At 39.5% G+C, this 18,217-nt stretch overlaps 1 protein-coding gene across 2 annotated transcripts in view; it reads right to left on the bottom strand.

Moving 5' to 3' along the window:
- COL9A1 (collagen type IX alpha 1 chain) overlaps positions 1-18,217 on the bottom strand; it is an 88,836-nt gene that overhangs the window by 66,247 nt on the left and 4,372 nt on the right. The window contains exons 5-7 of one of the 2 annotated variants that reach the window (XM_037034332.1): positions 14,029-14,425; positions 1,574-1,657; positions 779-799 (exon numbers count right to left, since the gene is read on the bottom strand). In XM_037034332.1, coding sequence (XP_036890227.1) covers positions 779-799; positions 1,574-1,657; positions 14,029-14,425 — 502 coding nt within the window. Of the gene's footprint in view, positions 1-778; positions 800-871; positions 1,385-1,573; positions 1,658-14,028; positions 14,426-18,217 lie in introns of those variants that run through there. The other variant, XM_037034333.1, reaches the window with a different exon arrangement.

The following is an 18,217-nucleotide window of genomic DNA, read 5'->3' as shown; positions in this document are numbered from 1 at the left end:
TCGCTTGCAAACAGCTAAGCGTTGACCGTGCTGGTGGCCTCTGAAATACTGCGAGCATGCTGCTTAGGGAATGTGTGTTGGCGGGGGAGGATTCCCCCCCCCCTTCTAAATTTAAAAAAAGAAAAAAGCTTCTTTCATCAAGGAAAACTTTGTTTTTCTAAACTCCTCTGACCAGACAGGTTACAATGGGGTCTTTGTATGTGAAACCTCAAACCTCTGCTGGGCTCACCCGCCCCGCCGTGTCCTCTCCCGCGCGGGAGGGAGGCGACACTGGAGCGTTTGGGAAGTTGCTGAAATTTTGAAGGGAGCCAAGGCTGCCAGTGCCAATCCCCGAGCTGCGGGGACCACTAGCAGGACGCACGGTTTCACGCTGCCACCGCGGGCTGGAGGAACGGGAGAGGGAGCTTTAGGGCCTATATCCTGAAATCCCGCCTTCTCCAGCCTGCCTCTGACTGTGACCAGGAGAGGGGGAAGGGAGGTAAGATGAATCCAAGCCAGAATTAAACCCTGGACTCCAGACAACGATGGCCTTCAGTGTCTAAGTCTGCAGTGTTAGGTCCCACGTGGGGAGAGGTGTCCTTTCCCAGGCCGATGGGTTATATGGGGTCCCCGACTCTCCAGGTACTCACTGCAGGTGCTGCGGGCTGGATGGAGGTAGCGAGCCGCCTCAGAGCCCTGGGGATGCTCCGAGCTTTCCCCACTGCTCCTGCGACGGCTGCACCCCACCTTTCCCTATGAGCGCTGGAAAAAATGCAAGCATTTTTGACCCCCAGCGTACCTGGTCGAAAAGTTGGCTGGGCTAGTGAAGAAAAAGGTAGGGAGAAAGTGAGATGGCGCCTCCACCCCTGCCCCAAACTCTCCCACAACTTACTTGAGCCGCGCACAAGCAGAGTCCTGACAGCAGCAGTTGCAGCCCTAGGAAGCCGTGCGTCCGAGCTGTCCAGGCCATGCCCCCACCCTCTGCTAGTCCTTGAGACCGACTCTGCCTCCCGCCGCCCCGCTAGGCTTCTGGACCCACCACGCACATCAAGCGGCACTTCTTTCCCGCAAAAAAGTGCCCCCGGGATCAGTAGTTGCAAAGGTGCCCCAGTGGGGAAGCGTACGTTCCTCTTGTTTTTGAATGGCCCTGGAGAGGGTCCTGGGGATTGGAGGAAAGCTAGCGGGGCCGGTAGGACGGATAAAATGACAACAGTCCCCCTTAACCCTTTCGCAGCTCCGCACGGGCGAGGCCAGAGAGCTCTGCCTCCGCCCACACGTCCCTCGGCTGCCTCTGGCTGTCCTCGGAGCCTCCTTAGGTGTCCTGTACACCACAGACGGCGGCGAGCAGACCAACAGCGTTCTTGGAAAGATGTTTGGAAAAGAGTAAGCCACCAGAGCTAGAACTGGCACCCCTGGCAGGATGCAGGTGGGGAAGAATCCTACTCTCCAGGTTTTAGGTGGGACCTGTGCTTCCTTAATATCTATCTGACCCCTACAGCAAAGCTCAGACCTTTTGAGAAATAGATTGGGGAGGCAGAATGGAGAGGAATCAGCCGGGTGGAAGTGGCCTTCGCCAGTGGTCAAGGGGACTCACCGTTATCCTTGGTGGCAGCTCATGGCAAGTTTCTCTGCTTGGTCGAAGTGGGTCACAATGGATCAGCATCCACTGAAGTTCAAACTGGACAAAGACAGCAGACAGTCAGTTCAGGTTCTTTAGGAAGACAGAATGGGTCATTGAAGAGAGAGAGAGAGAAGTTGGTAAGTGTGGGCCGATTGCCAAGTGACTAGAAATGAACTTGAACTTGTTGATCTCATTGGACCAGGACATTCATCATTCTGTGAATATAAATTTCCACTGGAAATGGGTGGGAAGCCCTGCCCAGGTTTCTCTGATCATTGGGTGCAGATTTGGTTTGCTCTGCATCACTCCAGCATATCCTAGGCAGGAAACAGATCACTGGCACTGATTTTCTGTTTCTGTCTTCACCACAACCCCCAAAGGTAGATTCTGTTCACATGAGGCTGGAGAGAACAAGAAACTGTCCTCATAACTGTCCTCCTTTCGAGTCAGTAAGTTTCAGAGTCTGAATGGGAGGGAAGCCAGGCCTACTAGACTCCACAGAGAATAAATGTGCTAAGAGTTCACATGCAAGAATGTTAAGGACAGGCAACCAAATAGGTGGCCACATCCAGGAATAATACAAAGGAAAGAAAGTCTGGCCCTGGAAGAAATATGCATTCTAGAGAAGATATTCTTCGCGGAGTGGCCACAGCTTAAAATGGAAGGACCAGAAATGATGGGAATGAGAGGGAAATCAAAGACTCGTGGGGGGGGGGGGGAATGACAAGATGATAAAAATATTTAAATTTGTATGCAGAGGTATAAAAATTTTAAATCCTTGAAATCCAAATATGCCCTGACAATTTCCTATATTTTAGCAGGTGCTAAGGGAGTAAGAAGAGAGAAACAAAAAGAGAAGCAAGACAAAGGAAGAGTGGCCAGATCTGAATCTGAAAGCCTCAGGAGACAGGTTAAAAAAACAGACGCACCCTACAGGCAGCCTGCCATTGTGTGTCTTGATGGCCCCTCTTAAACTGAGGGAGTTCCTTGCTAGACATTTCAAGTTAGATCCATATTTCTTGGTCAGTTGATTTTTTAGGCATTATGTGAGTGTCTGGTTAAGTATCCAGGTCCCAAATCTAAATATTATCTCCTCCTTTTTTCCTCCACTGGTGAATTACACTCTATCCCACCTGCCAAATGGACTCTAGATCTGCTGGATCTAGAATTAAATTATGGAAACATCCAGAGTTGAAGTTACTGGACAGAAGATCAAAATGGAGACAATGCAGAACAAAGTCATTCCCTCCTATCCACAATAAAGGGAAAGTAAAGAGAAAGGAAGTTTTCTATTTTATAAAAGGTGAAAATAGGCATTAAGCTTTCACAGTCCTGCATTGGTGCCTCTTCTCACATGATTCTAACTGTCCTAGAGGTCTTCTCTTTTCCATCATTCTTTCTCCATTCTTCTCGACCTTACCGTGCCTTTTCTCCAGCAAATATGGATATCTGGAAGGATAAGTTAAGTGGGATGCAAAGAAAATGAGCAGCTAAATCAAGAAGGAAATTTATTTGTGAATTGTATGAAAATTATCTGTGTCTTCCTGGTATGAATTATATAACAATAGTACACTGACATCCCTCAAAAGAACTGCTTTCCAAACCACACAATGCCTTGCAGGCATGGGAATTACTTTAATCAGACATTTTTTTTATTAGAGTACTTTTGTTTGCTTCTCTCAAGCAGAGAGAGATTTTATTCTGGTTTGTCCTAAATTGCAGTGGGGATTTTGAAAGTGAGATAAAAGTAAGAATGGAACAACCTTTTCCTCAATGAATACTAAATACCTGGCAGTGCCTCAAATGACCCTTTGAAGCAGATCACATGTGGTAAAGTGGAGCAGAGAATTTAAAATCATCTCCATAGGTCACACAGCTAGTAGAAGGCGAAGCTAGCGTTCCAAATGCTCTCAACTCTAAACAAGAGCTGTCTCTACTACCCCACTCACTCTACCCCTGCAAAATAACACAGAGTGAGTTATAACTTTGTACAGAGGTAACCATGGCATATGGTGGTTGAATATTTGTACTGGAGACGAGTGGAAATGGAGAACTGTCTAGAAATTAGAACCATGTAAGCTAGTTTCCAACATCTGCTAGAAAACTTCAGAACTAGACTAAGAAACTTCCATAGGAATTTAAACCTTTCCCTTTGCTTCCCAGAAGCAAAATTTCTCCTGTTTCTCCAAACTGACAGCTATATCTATATGTTATATAGATATAGTTATATAGATATAGATATAGATATAGATAGAGTTATCTATATAGTTAACTATATAGATAGTTAACTATATAGTTAACTATATAGATATAGTTATATATAGTTATATAACTATAGATATAGTTATATATAGTTATATAACTATATAGATATAGTTATATATTAATGTGTATAATAAAATATCATGTAGGAAATACAATGATAATTTTTCCATGCCCAGGTAAAAATACTACCAGAATGAGAAAAGATATCTTCCCACTGCCTAACTCTCAAAATAAGAGAGATCACATGTAATTTTATTCACTGAGTCCTTTGTGAATTGATATGTCAAACTAGGAATGGATTCTGCATGTGTGTAATATTTTAATTCTCAAAATATAATTTATATCTTAATCACCTAGAGAAACTTTAATTATTTTATTGCAAATGCAAAGTGATTCATTAAGCTGTTTTCTCAAAAATGTAATTCTCTCTGGATAAATTGGCACACCTGTTCAAATATGTGAGATTCAATTGTGGCACAGAATAATGGGGGAATGAAATGTAATTCATTTGTGAATACAGGCTGGGTTGTTCAGAGTCTGACATGGATCAGAAGTTTCTGAACACATCTGTGCATCCACATAAACACCACCTACCTACTAATAATCATCTACACAACAACCATTTTTTAGCATGCAATATGAATTCCAATTTGCATGTTAATTATTTTGCAGGAAGATTGGCAGCATTCCTTGGTAAAAGTCGCTTCCATTATACATCTAAAATGTTAATTTCCACACATTTCTCATTTTCATACCTGGAATCATTTATCTCTTTGGATGCACACTGACAAAACATGTCTGACAAATATTTTCATTTAGTCCTTCAGGAAACATCTTTTAAGCCCCAGTACAGCCCAGGCACAAAGGAAACATTCTGGGGAAACCAGGGATATTCTCTCAAGGAGTTTACAGTTTTTAAGATGGAGAAAAACCCAAGCAAAGAAATAAAAAGTTAGAAAAAAATCCATTCAACACAACACCAATGCCCTAGCACGGTCCATCCTTCTCAACATGAAATACTTCACCATCGTCTCAGGGAGACGTGATTTGTCTGAGTGTAAAGTGCCTCACATATGCCCTGCTTGGCGTTATCCACTTATTGTCTTTAGGAAACTGAGGTGTAATTCCAGCCCCTAAGCTAAAGTAGCGTCCAGCTGAAAACTCATTAAATCAAGTAACTTTGGCCCCAACTCTCTACTCTTTTAATAAGACTAGTGATTTCTACCTATTTTGCTAGGTTGTTGAGAAAAATTAGTAAGGTGTTGAAGCCCTTCATAAGAACTAAACAAAAACTAAAAGCAGAACACTATCTTTTTTTCCTGAGAGAAAATTCTATTGACAAACTGTGGAACTTGGCCTAATATTAATGAGAATGACAAAAGGCTTGATATTTTACAAATTGAATTTTGATTAAATTTCATAACTACAAAATACCTAAAAACTACCTCTTTAAAGATTCTTTTTAACTGGAGAGATGTTTCACTGAGCCTCTGTTTATTCAGTAACAGTAAATATTCAAAGAAATAGGTGAATTCTTACATCTCATTCTTCTATTCAGTTTATGACAAAATGTTGGTTTCTACCACCCTATGGGACCTTCTCCCAGTGAAGCTTCCTGGATGCTGAGCAAGAGGCTCTCAGCTGCCTCGAAATGAGAACTTTCCCCAACTCTACGTAGACTAGGCCCTGCAGTTCCAGACACAGTGTTAGGAATTGTAGTTAAATACAAGTAGGTGACAACCATCTGAGTCATACATACCAACGGCAGAAACAGAATGAGGAAAGGAAAGAGAACAGTGGACTTGAAGGTAGCAGACCTGGTAGGTAGTAATTGATTCATTTCTCATTCAGCATATCTTTATATGATGCATTCATGTCTTTGATGTCAATACTGTAGAAGACACAAAAATATCTAGTCTATAGGGTATTATTGTCAAAATGCTTTTGACAATATATGGTATTGTAGTTCACATGTGATATGGCTAAGGTCACCAACAAGGGCATTATATAACATGTCATATGTGAGAAAGGCCCTGAAGTAATTGAGATTTTCCTGAGTAGAGACGAGGAGGATAACAGAGTTCACACAGAGAAGGGGACAATAACAAGACACAAGGGTGGAAAATGGGGTGGAGAAGAGACCAGATTCGCTGGCACAAAGACTAGATATATTTTTCCCCCTGAATTCTAAGCTATTTTAATATTACTTTGTAGCTAATTATTAGGCGTCTATCAATATCTGTCTGCAACAGAGAAAGGGGTAGGGGAAAGTGGCCTAATTTAAAAGGACGCTTAAGGAGATTCATGTGGTAATAAGAGCCCGATCCTTTCAGGCAGAAGGAGGCTACTGTAGCAGAGCCTCAAAAACTGTTATCCTCCAAACTTTGGTGAGGCATCCTGCCCACTTAAAAATAAAAGAACCCTCCCCTCATGTCACACCCCCCCTCAGCTGCCATCCTGTTTTTGGCTCCCATTCCTATAAAACACAGAAGATTGTTCTATATCCATTGACTCCAATTCCTTTCCCTTTCATTTGCTCTTGAACTTGGCTTTTCCTCCCAATATTCCAATGGGAGCTCAACAGCACTGGTTTCTAAATTCAGTGATCAGCTCCCAGTCCTCATCTTATTGGATCCATCTACAGCAGCTGAGTGGGTTGACCATTCCATCCTCTTTGAAATACTATTTTCTTTTGACATTGGGTGTACCACAACCTGCTCATTCTCTCCTGCATCACAGGGTGCTCTTCTTAGTTTCTTTGGCTGCATTTTTCTCATTTCAGCAACCTCTCAGTGTTGGTTGTTTTAGGGTTCACTTCTAGGACTTCACTATCACATTCATGGCTTAGAAATTCACCTTGTCACAAAGCTTGAGATACCTTATGCAGGTTGACAACTCCCAGAGTTCTTTTCCCAGTTGGACCTGTCTCTCAGGATCCAGAAGAACATATGAAACTGCCTGTTCAGTATTTTCGCTTAGTTGTCTAAAATAATGATCAATTTAGAGTTCCAAACTAACTTCTAATGTTCTCACGGATACCTGCTGTTGCCACAGTCTCCCATCTCAGTAAATGAAAGCTCTGTATTTGTAATTTAATCATGCCAAAATTATTGGTGTCATCCTTGATTCTGCTTTCTTTCTTACACTGCAAATCCTGTTTTCTCTACCCTCAAAACACATCAGCATCTGGCCACTGTGCACCATGTCCACCACTACCACACTCTTCCAAACCAAGACCACCATTGTCTGAATTTCTGTAGTAGCCTCTTAAGGCCTCCTCTTAAGAGGCCTGAATGTTCTGTACTTCTCTTCCCCTACTGTGTATTGGCAAACAACAACCAAAAAAGATGCTTTTTAAAAGTACAAACATGTTGACTATCCAAAACCATTCTAGGGAATATAAGACAGAAAATTGTACTTGAACAAGAATTAAACAAAAGTTGAAAATTAAAAACAAAAACATTCGAAAGCTACTCATGTTACACAGCAGGAGATCTAAAATGCTAACACAACGTTCCCCTCCTTACTACATCAAGTGACCTCATTGCCTACATTCTCAGTCTCGTTCCAGCCACAGTGGTCTGCATGCTGTCCGCAAACACAGCAGACAACACCCATACCAGTCTCTTTTCATTCCATGTTCTATCTTTCTGGAATCTTCCTTTCCCAGATATCCATATGCTAATTCCTTTAACCCTTTCAGGTATCTGCTATTTTTTTTTTCTCAATGAGGTCTCTCCAGGCACAATTTCCTGCTTCATTTTTCTCCATAGCGTTTCTGACCATCTGGCATGCTATACATTGACTCATTTATTCATTTGTATCCATCCGCTCTTCCCAGAATGAGTGTAAGCTTCATTCAAGCTTTAACTTCTGTCTCTGACTTCTGTTTGAAGGCACACTGACAAAACATGTCTGACAAATATTTTCATTTAGTCCTTCAGGAAACATCTTTTAAGGCCCAAAAGAGGCCAGAAACAAAGGAAATGTTCTGGGGAAACCAGGGATACTCTCTTCCCCACAGGGAGTTTATAGTTTGTAAGACTGAAAATATCCAAGGAAAGAAATCTATTCAACAGAACATAAAATATTTAATAAACAGTTGTTTAATATTAATAAATGCATAGAGGTGGATAAAAATATAGTGAAGAAAGAACTAATATTATTTTTCTTCTGGTTTAATTACAAGTTGAAGGGCAGCTCCCTCCCCTGCCTGGGCTTCAGTTTCTGTTCAGAAGCTGCATAGATTCTTCACCTGAAAACTGGGAGGTTTGGACTGGACACACTCAGTCTCCTCCAGCTTTGAGAGGCCGGGGCTCTGTTGACACCATGCTGTAGCCGGAACCACTAACCATGCAGAAATGGCCATGAGGAGAGGGAGAGCCACCACTCTTGCCTTACAGCCTCCCAGTCCACATAACAAAGATTTCGTTATGCCCTTAGCCCATACACATTTTAATAGAAATAGAAAAACTAATAGCCCTGATTCCTTAAAATTGCAACAGTATGGGCACAGCTGAGGCCCATAAAAAGTTTACTGTTCTCAGCTTTCCCATTAAAAACAAGTTTGACCATCTTTTTTACTGTATTGTAGTTGTCTGTAGCCCCTTCCCCAGTCATGGCTTCCCCTGTGTTGGTATCTCTTTTTCTGTGTGTTCTCCTTTCATTGCCCCCTAGCGGAAAATTTGGCTAACGTTAGCGTGGTCTACAACGCAGCATGTTCGGTTTTGTCTCCAAAAAAGTTGTTTTGACAGTCAGCATTCAAAAGTATTCTAATCGAGTCATACCAAAGTGTTTTAAAAGTTGCTTCCTATGAATATGTTCAGATAACATTACCATTTCTTTCGTATTTCTTACTTCCAAGTGAAAGAGTATTTGTTAAAAATGTACTTGTCAAAAACAATTTCACAAACCAACTTACTAGTTTAGATATATGCACAGTAGATATTATATATTTACTAAATCACTAAAAACTTTACTTTTCTATAATATTTCTTAAATACCAGAAATAATATTAATCACAACCTCATCATGATTCTCCTATATCTATGACACACTGTTTTTACATTTGGAGGTTGGTATTGTTTAATTCTAAGGAGTAAAGAAAAGAATGGGTAGCTCTTCCACCAACAGTTTTTCTGGTTCTTTCTGTTTACTTTCATATTTTCTCTAAATTTAATAAATATAACATACAATGACATTTCAAATATACTTCCTTTTTTTAGATTTCATTTCCTTATTCTGAGAGAGAAGGATGGGAAGGAGAAAGAGAGGGAGAGAAACATCAATGTGGAAAGAGAAACATGGATGTGCAATAGAAACATTGAGCTGCCTCTCATCTGCCCCCTACTGGGGATCTGTCCTGCAACCCAGGCATGTGTCCTGACTGGGAATCGAACTGGCTACCCTTTGGTTCACAAGCCAGTGCTCAAACCACTGAGTCATACCAAACCAGGGCTGAAATATACTTTTGAAAGCATTTTATCTGTCTGATTAATTATGTTCCACCTTATTTTGTTTGGACTACACATAAGGAAAAAGAAAAGGGTTTGAATGATATATTTGCAAAGCCACATAAACTTTTATCCTCCCTCAAACAAGCCCCTAGTGCACATCCCTCAAAAGGGAAAAAGGCTAACTTTGTTTTCTAATAGAGCTGTACAAAATAACTCTCCTAGGCAATCATGCTGACAGCAAACAATAAAGAACCTGTCATAAAATAGCATGTTTTTATGATATGCTGCCAGGAAACTGAGCTTTGCAGTGGGATAAATGGCACCATCCTAAAATATGAATACAAAGGAGGATAGCAAATATGGGATTTATTGCTTTAAAATCAAACTAACAATGTATGACAGCAGTACATTGGGAGAAAATGTAAAATGCTTGGAGGCCACTAAATAAGCATGAGCGATGAGAATGTTTGAGCTGTAGATCACGTGAGTAGCTATATTGGAAGCCTTACAAAAGCCTCCTGAAATTGGTTTCCTTTTCCAATTTAGGAAGGGAAAGAGACAAAAGATAGACTAGAAAGGGGGAAATCACAAACAAGGACGATGTAAATGAGTCGTTTGGCATTGATGCTCCATCAAATGTTGTTTTCACTACCTTTTTAAAAAAGTAAGCAGTTTCTATGACTACCTCTTGACATCTGTAAATACCTTTAAAAGGGGTGTTTGCTTTTGATTTACTTACTAAAAAAAAGCAATTGTTGATCCTCCAATTTCAAGAAGAAAAATTGAAAAGTATACTATTCCTTGTTGTTTTCATCCCATTGGCAAATTTCATNGGTTTCCTTTTCCAATTTAGGAAGGGAAAGAGACAAAAGATAGACTAGAAAGGGGGAAATCACAAACAAGGACGATGTAAATGAGTCGTTTGGCATTGATGCTCCATCAAATGTTGTTTTCACTACCTTTTTAAAAAAGTAAGCAGTTTCTATGACTACCTCTTGACATCTGTAAATACCTTTAAAAGGGGTGTTTGCTTTTGATTTACTTACTAAAAAAAAGCAATTGTTGATCCTCCAATTTCAAGAAGAAAAATTGAACAACTATTGAAACAACTATTGAAACAACTAAATTGAAACAACTATTCCTTGTTGTTTTCATGCCATTGGCAAATTTCATTTTCATTTAAAATTCCTCACATAGTCATCTTGAACATTTGCTGTCCTCAAACTGAGAGAAGGGTGCCCTGACGGTACACTTCTTCTACCTCGAAGAACTGTGAACACCACTGCGCATCACTCTCAACTCTTCCAAGGGACATGAAGTCACTTAGTCTTCAGTCATCGTCAACAATTTCAGTTTCAGCCAAATTGGTGAGATCATAAAACATGAAATAAGAACAGAGCATAGGGACAACTTATGGGCACTTGGGCTTTGTCTGGGCACTGGTAAGGGTATTTGACTATTAGTCTAGAAACGTGGTGGGCAGTGTGGGGTAAGAAAGTTTAAAAGGGAAGAGTTACGAAACATGCAGTTCCCAAATGAGAGTCCCCTTGCCTAGAATACTGGACCTTATCTTCTCCTGAAGAACTCTTACCCTTCCCAGGTTTCCTCTTTGACATCACCTCCTTCAGAAACCGTCCTTCAATTCCACTCTCACCCCTCCCTGCTCTGATCTGAGAGGGGAGCTTCGTCCATGTGCCTCCACTCACCGTCATGGACCTTCCTGTGTTATTGTTGTTCACTACCTCAAACCCTCAGCCTCTGTAGACTGAAGAATATAGAAGCTGTGGTTAATTCATACCAGTATAAACTATGTATACCCAGTGTATAAGCACATTAGGGCATTTCCTAAGTAAATAAACAAGAAGGATTAATGTCTGAGGACATGCTTTATACTGTGCAACCTCCTTTTTTAATGTTTATCCTGCAAAGTAAATTCTGAAAATTTTAGTGAAAATTCTTGTGATTTTACAAATCACAAGTGTAAAACCAATGAGATGTTTTATAGGGAAAGTTACACATTTTTATTTTTTAGCAGGGGGAAGTTAGTTGGCATAGCAGAAAATAAGGTAGATTAGAAATGGTATAGCTAACACTGTTTCTTACAAGCCAAGAAACCTGCTTGAGATTTACTTCCTCAGCTGGGAAATGGGGATGATCCTATCTACGCTGGTTCACTTAACACTATTGCAAGGATCAAATAAGCTAATGGGAATGAAAGAACTTTGAGAGCGTTACATTGGCAAGTTAAGGATATTAAACTGTTTTTTTTTAAGCATAAGTGGGCTTTTCTTACATAGAGTTTTCTACTTTTTCTTACATAGGGTGAAAGTTGAGGAATATATTTTGGGGACAAGTTTGAGTTTGACATTATAAACTGTCAGTCCTTGGATGTAAGTAAAAATGTTTTGGCTTATGTCCTTGATCTATCTGAGTTATTATCACTACAATCACTACCATCACCACCACCATATCATCAAATATGGAATTTTTAAGTATCCTTAATATACCAGGTCTCTTGTGTCACCTTGTGAAGGGTCAGAATTCAGTGTAAAAGAAAAAAGTTGTTCAGGCTGCTTTCCTGTACTTTTAACACTGGCTACACTGCACTGACTGAAAAACTCCTTGATGGACCTGCAGCAGAATGTAACATCAGCTTCCAGGTTCTTTGCTGCATTCCTGCACTTGGAGGAATAGAGTAGAAGTCGACTGGTCCTAACTGGTCTCCACTGTGATGTGAGACCAGACTTGTCAGAAAACCTGAAGTCAGCTGTAATATCACTGGCTAGACTGTAATATAACAAAGTAACATTGTGACTTTACTGCTCTGGTAATCAGACGATTTAATAGCAGGCTAGCATCACAGATTCAGCTTACAATGACTTGTAACGTTGTTCAAGGCCCACGAATCAATAAGTCAATCCTAGAAGTACTTGACTGATAAACAGCACAGTGAGGGGGTATTCTTAGGTCATTTTTCCTTCTTCCATGGTTCAAAATGACACAAATATTGCAGAAGTTCAATGATGTCTGAAAACCACTCAGCGCCACTGCAAAGATTTTACTGCAAAAAATTCAAGATGGCACAAGAGTGGTCCCATTGGCTTCCTGACCCAGCCACTTGAGGTGTGATAACTTATTTGCTGAAGATACACTTTCTCAAGTGCCTACAAGCCAGAGCAGTGATGTGGCAGTTACAAATTGTTTCCTGAACATCACAGAATATAGAAATTTCACACTGCCCTTCACACCAATCACAATTTTTTCCTTGGAAAGAAGTAATTGAACTATTCCATTACTGAGATGCCAGATAACCTTTTTTCCCCTTTAGAGAAGGGCACAGAAACAATTCAAAATCATTGTATCACCCTTGCTACACTCTACAGTATGAGTTTGGTGACTAGAATTTAACAGCCCTGAGAGAGAGACAGAGAAAGAAAGACAGACAGAGAAAGGGGGGTGGAGAGAGAGAGAAAAAAAAGAGGGGGGAGGGGAGAGAGGGAGAGAGAGAGAAAGAGATTGGCATGGATATTTATTGAGCTGCAAATTTTTTAGTTTCCCCCAAAAGAACACTTGTCTTCTAAGATATGTTTTTAAAATTCCTGTCACAATACTATAAAATATCCTTTTAAAGAATTGTTCATTGCTCTGACTAGCATGGCTCAGTTGGTTGAGCATCATCCCACAAAGTGAAAAGTCACTGGTTCAATTCCCAGTCAGAGCACGTGCCTGGAGTTGCAGCTTGGTCCCCAGTTGGGGTGCATGCAAGATGCAACCAATGATGTTCTTTTCATACACATATTTCTCTCCCTCTCTCTCTTCCTCCCTTCTTCTATCTCTATAAATAAATAAAACCTGTTTTAAAAAAATTGTTCATTGAAATTCGATACAATTATGTGTTATATTATTTCTTACCTTTATATCCATGGATCTCTATAGTAAAATCATAAACAGGGCTTTAAAATCCTTTACTTTTATGATACTCCAGGCAAGACCTACTTCTAAATAAACAAATATTTTGCCTCCTATACAAATTTCATTCTTGCTTATCAGACATCATACGACTTCCTAACCTCATCTTCCACACTCTGCAGTTAATATCCCTCATCTCCCTCACACACACACACACACACACTCACATTTTCACTAATGCATTTCATCCAAAGCAACCAGTCTTCAGATTTGTGAATGTGGCCTACTTATTCTCTGCTTCCTTCTCCTTGAATGATCTTTCCCTCAGCTAGAATACACTTTCTCTTCTTTTGACAATTCAAATCCTTCTATTTTAAGGTCCATTGATTCCAAAAAGCATGGAATTCTTGACTAACTAAATCCACCATTCATGTTAACCTTATTTTGAATCTTCTCATTAATTACTTGTGTACAGTATGTACCACACCCATACCAGTTTCTTTAAGTCCCCTCAGAAGGATTCTGGGTGCTGCAGGTGGACACGGAGCAACTTCTGAGTGGACTTTAAGCTCCTAAGACTGGAAGCCATCTCTGCATAACTTCCTCTGATTCCCCATTCTGTCTGATATGTCCCACACTCAAAATAGGCACTGAGGGCTTTTTGAATAAGTGACTGAGTGAATAAAAAAGATGATATTCATTGTTGAAGATGTTCAGATGATTATGAAAGACCTCTGAGGTATTCATTTTAGCAGTCTGGTATTGATTTACTCTACCGCAGTGTGATTTTATACTTACTGGTACAGAAACTTGAGGATTCTCTGCAAGTTTTCCCAGCACAGCAAAGCCATCGACACTGATTTGGCCTCTTGGCTCTATAGGTAAGGATTCAATCCTGTTGCAATCAACAAAAAGGGTAGCTGTGCTCCTCTCCACACCAATCATGATCTTATGCCACTGGGAATCGAACAAGGAGGGCAAATCTGAAAAGACTGCAGACTGGAGACTGCCATCCAGTCCCTTGTAGGAAAACGCGACAGATTTTGTTTGGCCGTTAATCTTCACGCCAACTTCCTCCTTCCCCGAGGAATCCTGAATCTGCCAAATGCTCCAGTTCTTTTCAAGTGTGCTTCCAGTCATCCGAAAAGTGGTTAAAAAGGAGTATTCTTCAGGCAGTCCACTGGGATATAAATGCCTGAGGAAAATTTTAAAACAATAAATACAAATCTTGTTTCCTGTACCCGTGCATATTACCATACTCCCTCATGCTGCTTTAGATTCCAGATCCACAGAAAAGCCACAGTGTGAAAAACTATGTACTTCTTGTTCTTTCATGACTGTTCGTAAAGACCTTCACAGAAGCTCAACTATTCATGTACATTAATGCTCCACCTTAAACTACACACTAAAAAGAGCCTTCCCTCAAAGCGAAGGAGAGCTCCCAATGCCGCACAGTCCCAACAAAGTTACTATTTATGCTGCCAAAAGAGCTACTGTGCGGCAACTTCATTTCAGCCAAGAAACACATTCCGAACTTCCTGGCATCAGTTCTACAGATGAAAGAAGAGATCGTCTGGAATCCAAATCGGCTCTGCCAGTTTACGAGACCACTTAAGTGAAGCAGCTTTTAAATTTTTTATTGTAATGTAACATAGATTATTTGTTATTTCCATCATTTCTTGGGCATTCCCCTCCACAGATATTCCAGACCCATACAAGCATTTTGAAAGTCAGTAACTCTCCCATCCAAGTACTAACCAGGCCCAAAGGATTTACAAGAGCTAATATAAAGGATAGGCTGACAGGGACCGGAGGGGAGAGGGGAGAGAATTTCAGGGGAAAAGGGGAAGGATTCACAGGAACAAGCATAAAGGACACATGGACAATGACTAAGGTTGGGGGGAAGAATGGGAGGGAGGTAGGGAGCACAGGGGGGTGGACTGGGATGGGAGTGGGGGGTGGAAACCTGTACTTGAACAATAATTAAATAAATTTTAAAAAATCAGTAACTTGAGAAGTTCTTTCACACTGAGCAATGTTTCTTTTCCAGGGAGTTCAAAGTGTGATGGTAAATTAGCGGCTGTTGTTTGTCACCGGATGCGTGACGAGGGGAAGGTGACCAGGTCTTAATTCTCTACTCCAACCCAGTTGTCCCTCCATTTCGAAACTGAGTCTGTATCACTGCTACCTCGTGGCTTTAAATAGCAGCTTGAGACCGGCAGCGCCCCTGAGCCATCTCCAGGCTGTGTAGCAACTGTGATCTGAAGCTGCAACAACTACCTGGATCTGCTTTTGTTAAACTGAAGTGCTAACACCTGAGGACAAAAATTAACAACAAAATCAGAACATATTAAGTGTAAACATCACCTTTTAAGGGCTTGAAGCTTTTATTCTTCTCCCTTCCTCCTTCTAAGTATAGAAAAAATATTAAGGAAGAAAGAAATGCTAGGAAAAGTAGATGCCAATTCATTGTTCTTGCTGAATAATAAAATTTGACATTTCTGAGAGTAGTTATGGACCAGGACCCAAAGTCCCAGTTAACCTTTCTTTAAGTCAAACTCCTGTTACATAGTCCCCTTCTTGTGAAGAGTAAAGAAGAGAAAGGCAAGAATGAATATCTAACTGAATGCTTAGTTAGATATTTAATGTGTTCAAATCAAAGTGAATAACATATACATTTCTTGAATGTATATTATGTGTTGTTGCCAGTTACATTAAAATATATTGTTGGAGTCAAGAATTTCTAAACCAAAAAATTCTTCGTTTCTGAGAATGTTTAGCAATAAGGGAAATTACTCAACTTGCTAAGATTTTCTATCTTTACTTTGACTTTAACTATAAGACTCCGTCATCCCTTATAATAATAGCATCAATAAATATATAACTCTTTATTGCAACACATCAATTATATCAACAAATTTCATTGTTTTATTCTATAAAAATAATAAAAACGTGAAACTTTTCCTCTGGGTGTTTTTTCTATCATCCAAGTACTTCTTTTGGCTATTATTTTCTACAGTGACTGGTTTATATTTATAATATTGGGTTAATTCCTTTGTCAATACACATTCTTAAATGCTTACTGGTGATGTGTACCTGACTTATTTCAAAGCTCTCAGTTTACTAAACATCTTTTATGTCTGTCAAGTGTACAGGAGGTTTTAACAAGTGTAATTTAAAAGATGCAGTTTGAAGTTACAGAAGAAAAATATAAAAGAACTATTTCTCCAGAATAAGAAATCTACCACATCTATTTTGATATTTACTTTTGATATTTATTCTGTCTGTCATATTTCCTCTGGACTTAAAATTTTTCAGAAGATACATATTCCAGAATAACTTTCAGGGAAGAAATTAAGATTCATTAATGACAACATAATATATTGCCTACTATAAAACTATAAAACCTTATAGAAGTTTTTATATTTCATTTAACTAACCTCTTTCTGGAGCTTGGAGATAAGTTTTAAATGTTTTATTCAATGGTGAAATTTGACAAGTATTCATTTAAATTATGTTCTTTTCAACTAATAATATGGATTTTACCAGATGCTTAGAGAATTTATTTTTCTTTGTTTTTAAATTTATAATTTATTTATTTTTAGAGAAAAGGGAAAACAGGGAGAAAAAGGAGAGAAATATCAATGTGTGGTTACCTCTCAAATGTCCCCCACTGGGGACCTGGCCCACAGCCCAGGCATGTGTCCTGACTGGGAATTGAACCAGCAACCCTTTGGTGTGCAGGCCAGCATTCAACCCACTGAGCCACACTAGCCAGGGCTTCTTTTTCATCAAAGATAATTACACTTAAGGTGTGAGGTTTTTATAGGAGGGAGCTAAATTGTAATGCTTTGTCCTCTTCTCTTCCTTAAAGCAATCTCCTTGCAAGTTTTTTTTTAAATCTGCTATCTATCTATTTGTTTACACATGTACTGAGCAAAGCTGAGTAAAATTTCAGTACCTAGGAAAAAAGCAAACATATTTGATTTGACTTTAGAAGTTACAGTAACTTGCTTAAGTGACCCTTTTGTGAAGATGTCAGGAAGCTAGCTGAGGGTGCACTCCCAACTTGTGCCTCATCCAACCTTTCCTGCTAAGTGAGCAAAAAGATTATGTTGAAAGTACCATAAGACATATATAATGTCCCAATTTACATCTGACTTGGTTATTAATGCCAAAGACTTTTTTTAAATGGGGTTATGGTTGAGGTTGTTAGAAGAAATTTCATTTATGGGTATATTATTAAACCAAGGATATTCATCTATATCTCTCCATATCCACTAAAATAATATATATATTTTCTGTGTGTGCGTGTGTATATATACAAATATAATCAAGATTATCATGTTATTAACATTTTAAACCAGGACGATATAGTACGTCAATATGATGAAGGGAGAAAATTTCTTCCAGTTTCAAATTAATAAAAAATATATGGATTTGTACATGCCTGAGGCCATTTAAAACTCCTCACAAATCTGATTTATAGAAGAGTCAGTTGCACTGTCTTTTTTGAACACCTGAGATTCTGTTCTTGCAAATATGCTATGCACTTCGATAAGTAAACTTGACAGCATACATAATTTAAAAGAAGCTGGATCTATAAATGATTTATTTCATTGTTACAATCTGCAGAGTATCTTAAAAGGAGTGCCATGAGGGTTTAAATAAATGATAAGAAGTCTTTAGTCCTTGAAACACGTGTTTATGACCTTAACCCAAAGAAAAGATAAGGACTGTATTTGTTAAAGCAAGCAAACATAACACGTTTGTATGAGTTAAGAATGTGAAACTACAATGCCTAGAATAAAGAATACAAAAAGCAAAAAAATATGTCTCATAATCTTTCAAAAAATATTGAAAAGAAAAGTGAGGATAACTTGTGACTCTGTCACATCAGTTCCAGGAGCCACTCTCTCCTCTCCTTTCCGCCAAGATCCTGCTAACAAATTCCTTTTTTGTTCACTCAGAACCTATATTCCCCGCA

This window comes from Sturnira hondurensis, unplaced genomic scaffold (genome assembly GCF_014824575.4).
Source record: "Sturnira hondurensis isolate 20B ecotype Veracruz unplaced genomic scaffold, ASM1482457v3 Scaffold0022136, whole genome shotgun sequence".
NCBI classification, from domain to species: Eukaryota; Metazoa; Chordata; class Mammalia; order Chiroptera; family Phyllostomidae; genus Sturnira; species Sturnira hondurensis.
Note: the sequence above shows the minus strand (reverse complement) of the source record. Positions and strands in the feature narration are given on the sequence as shown.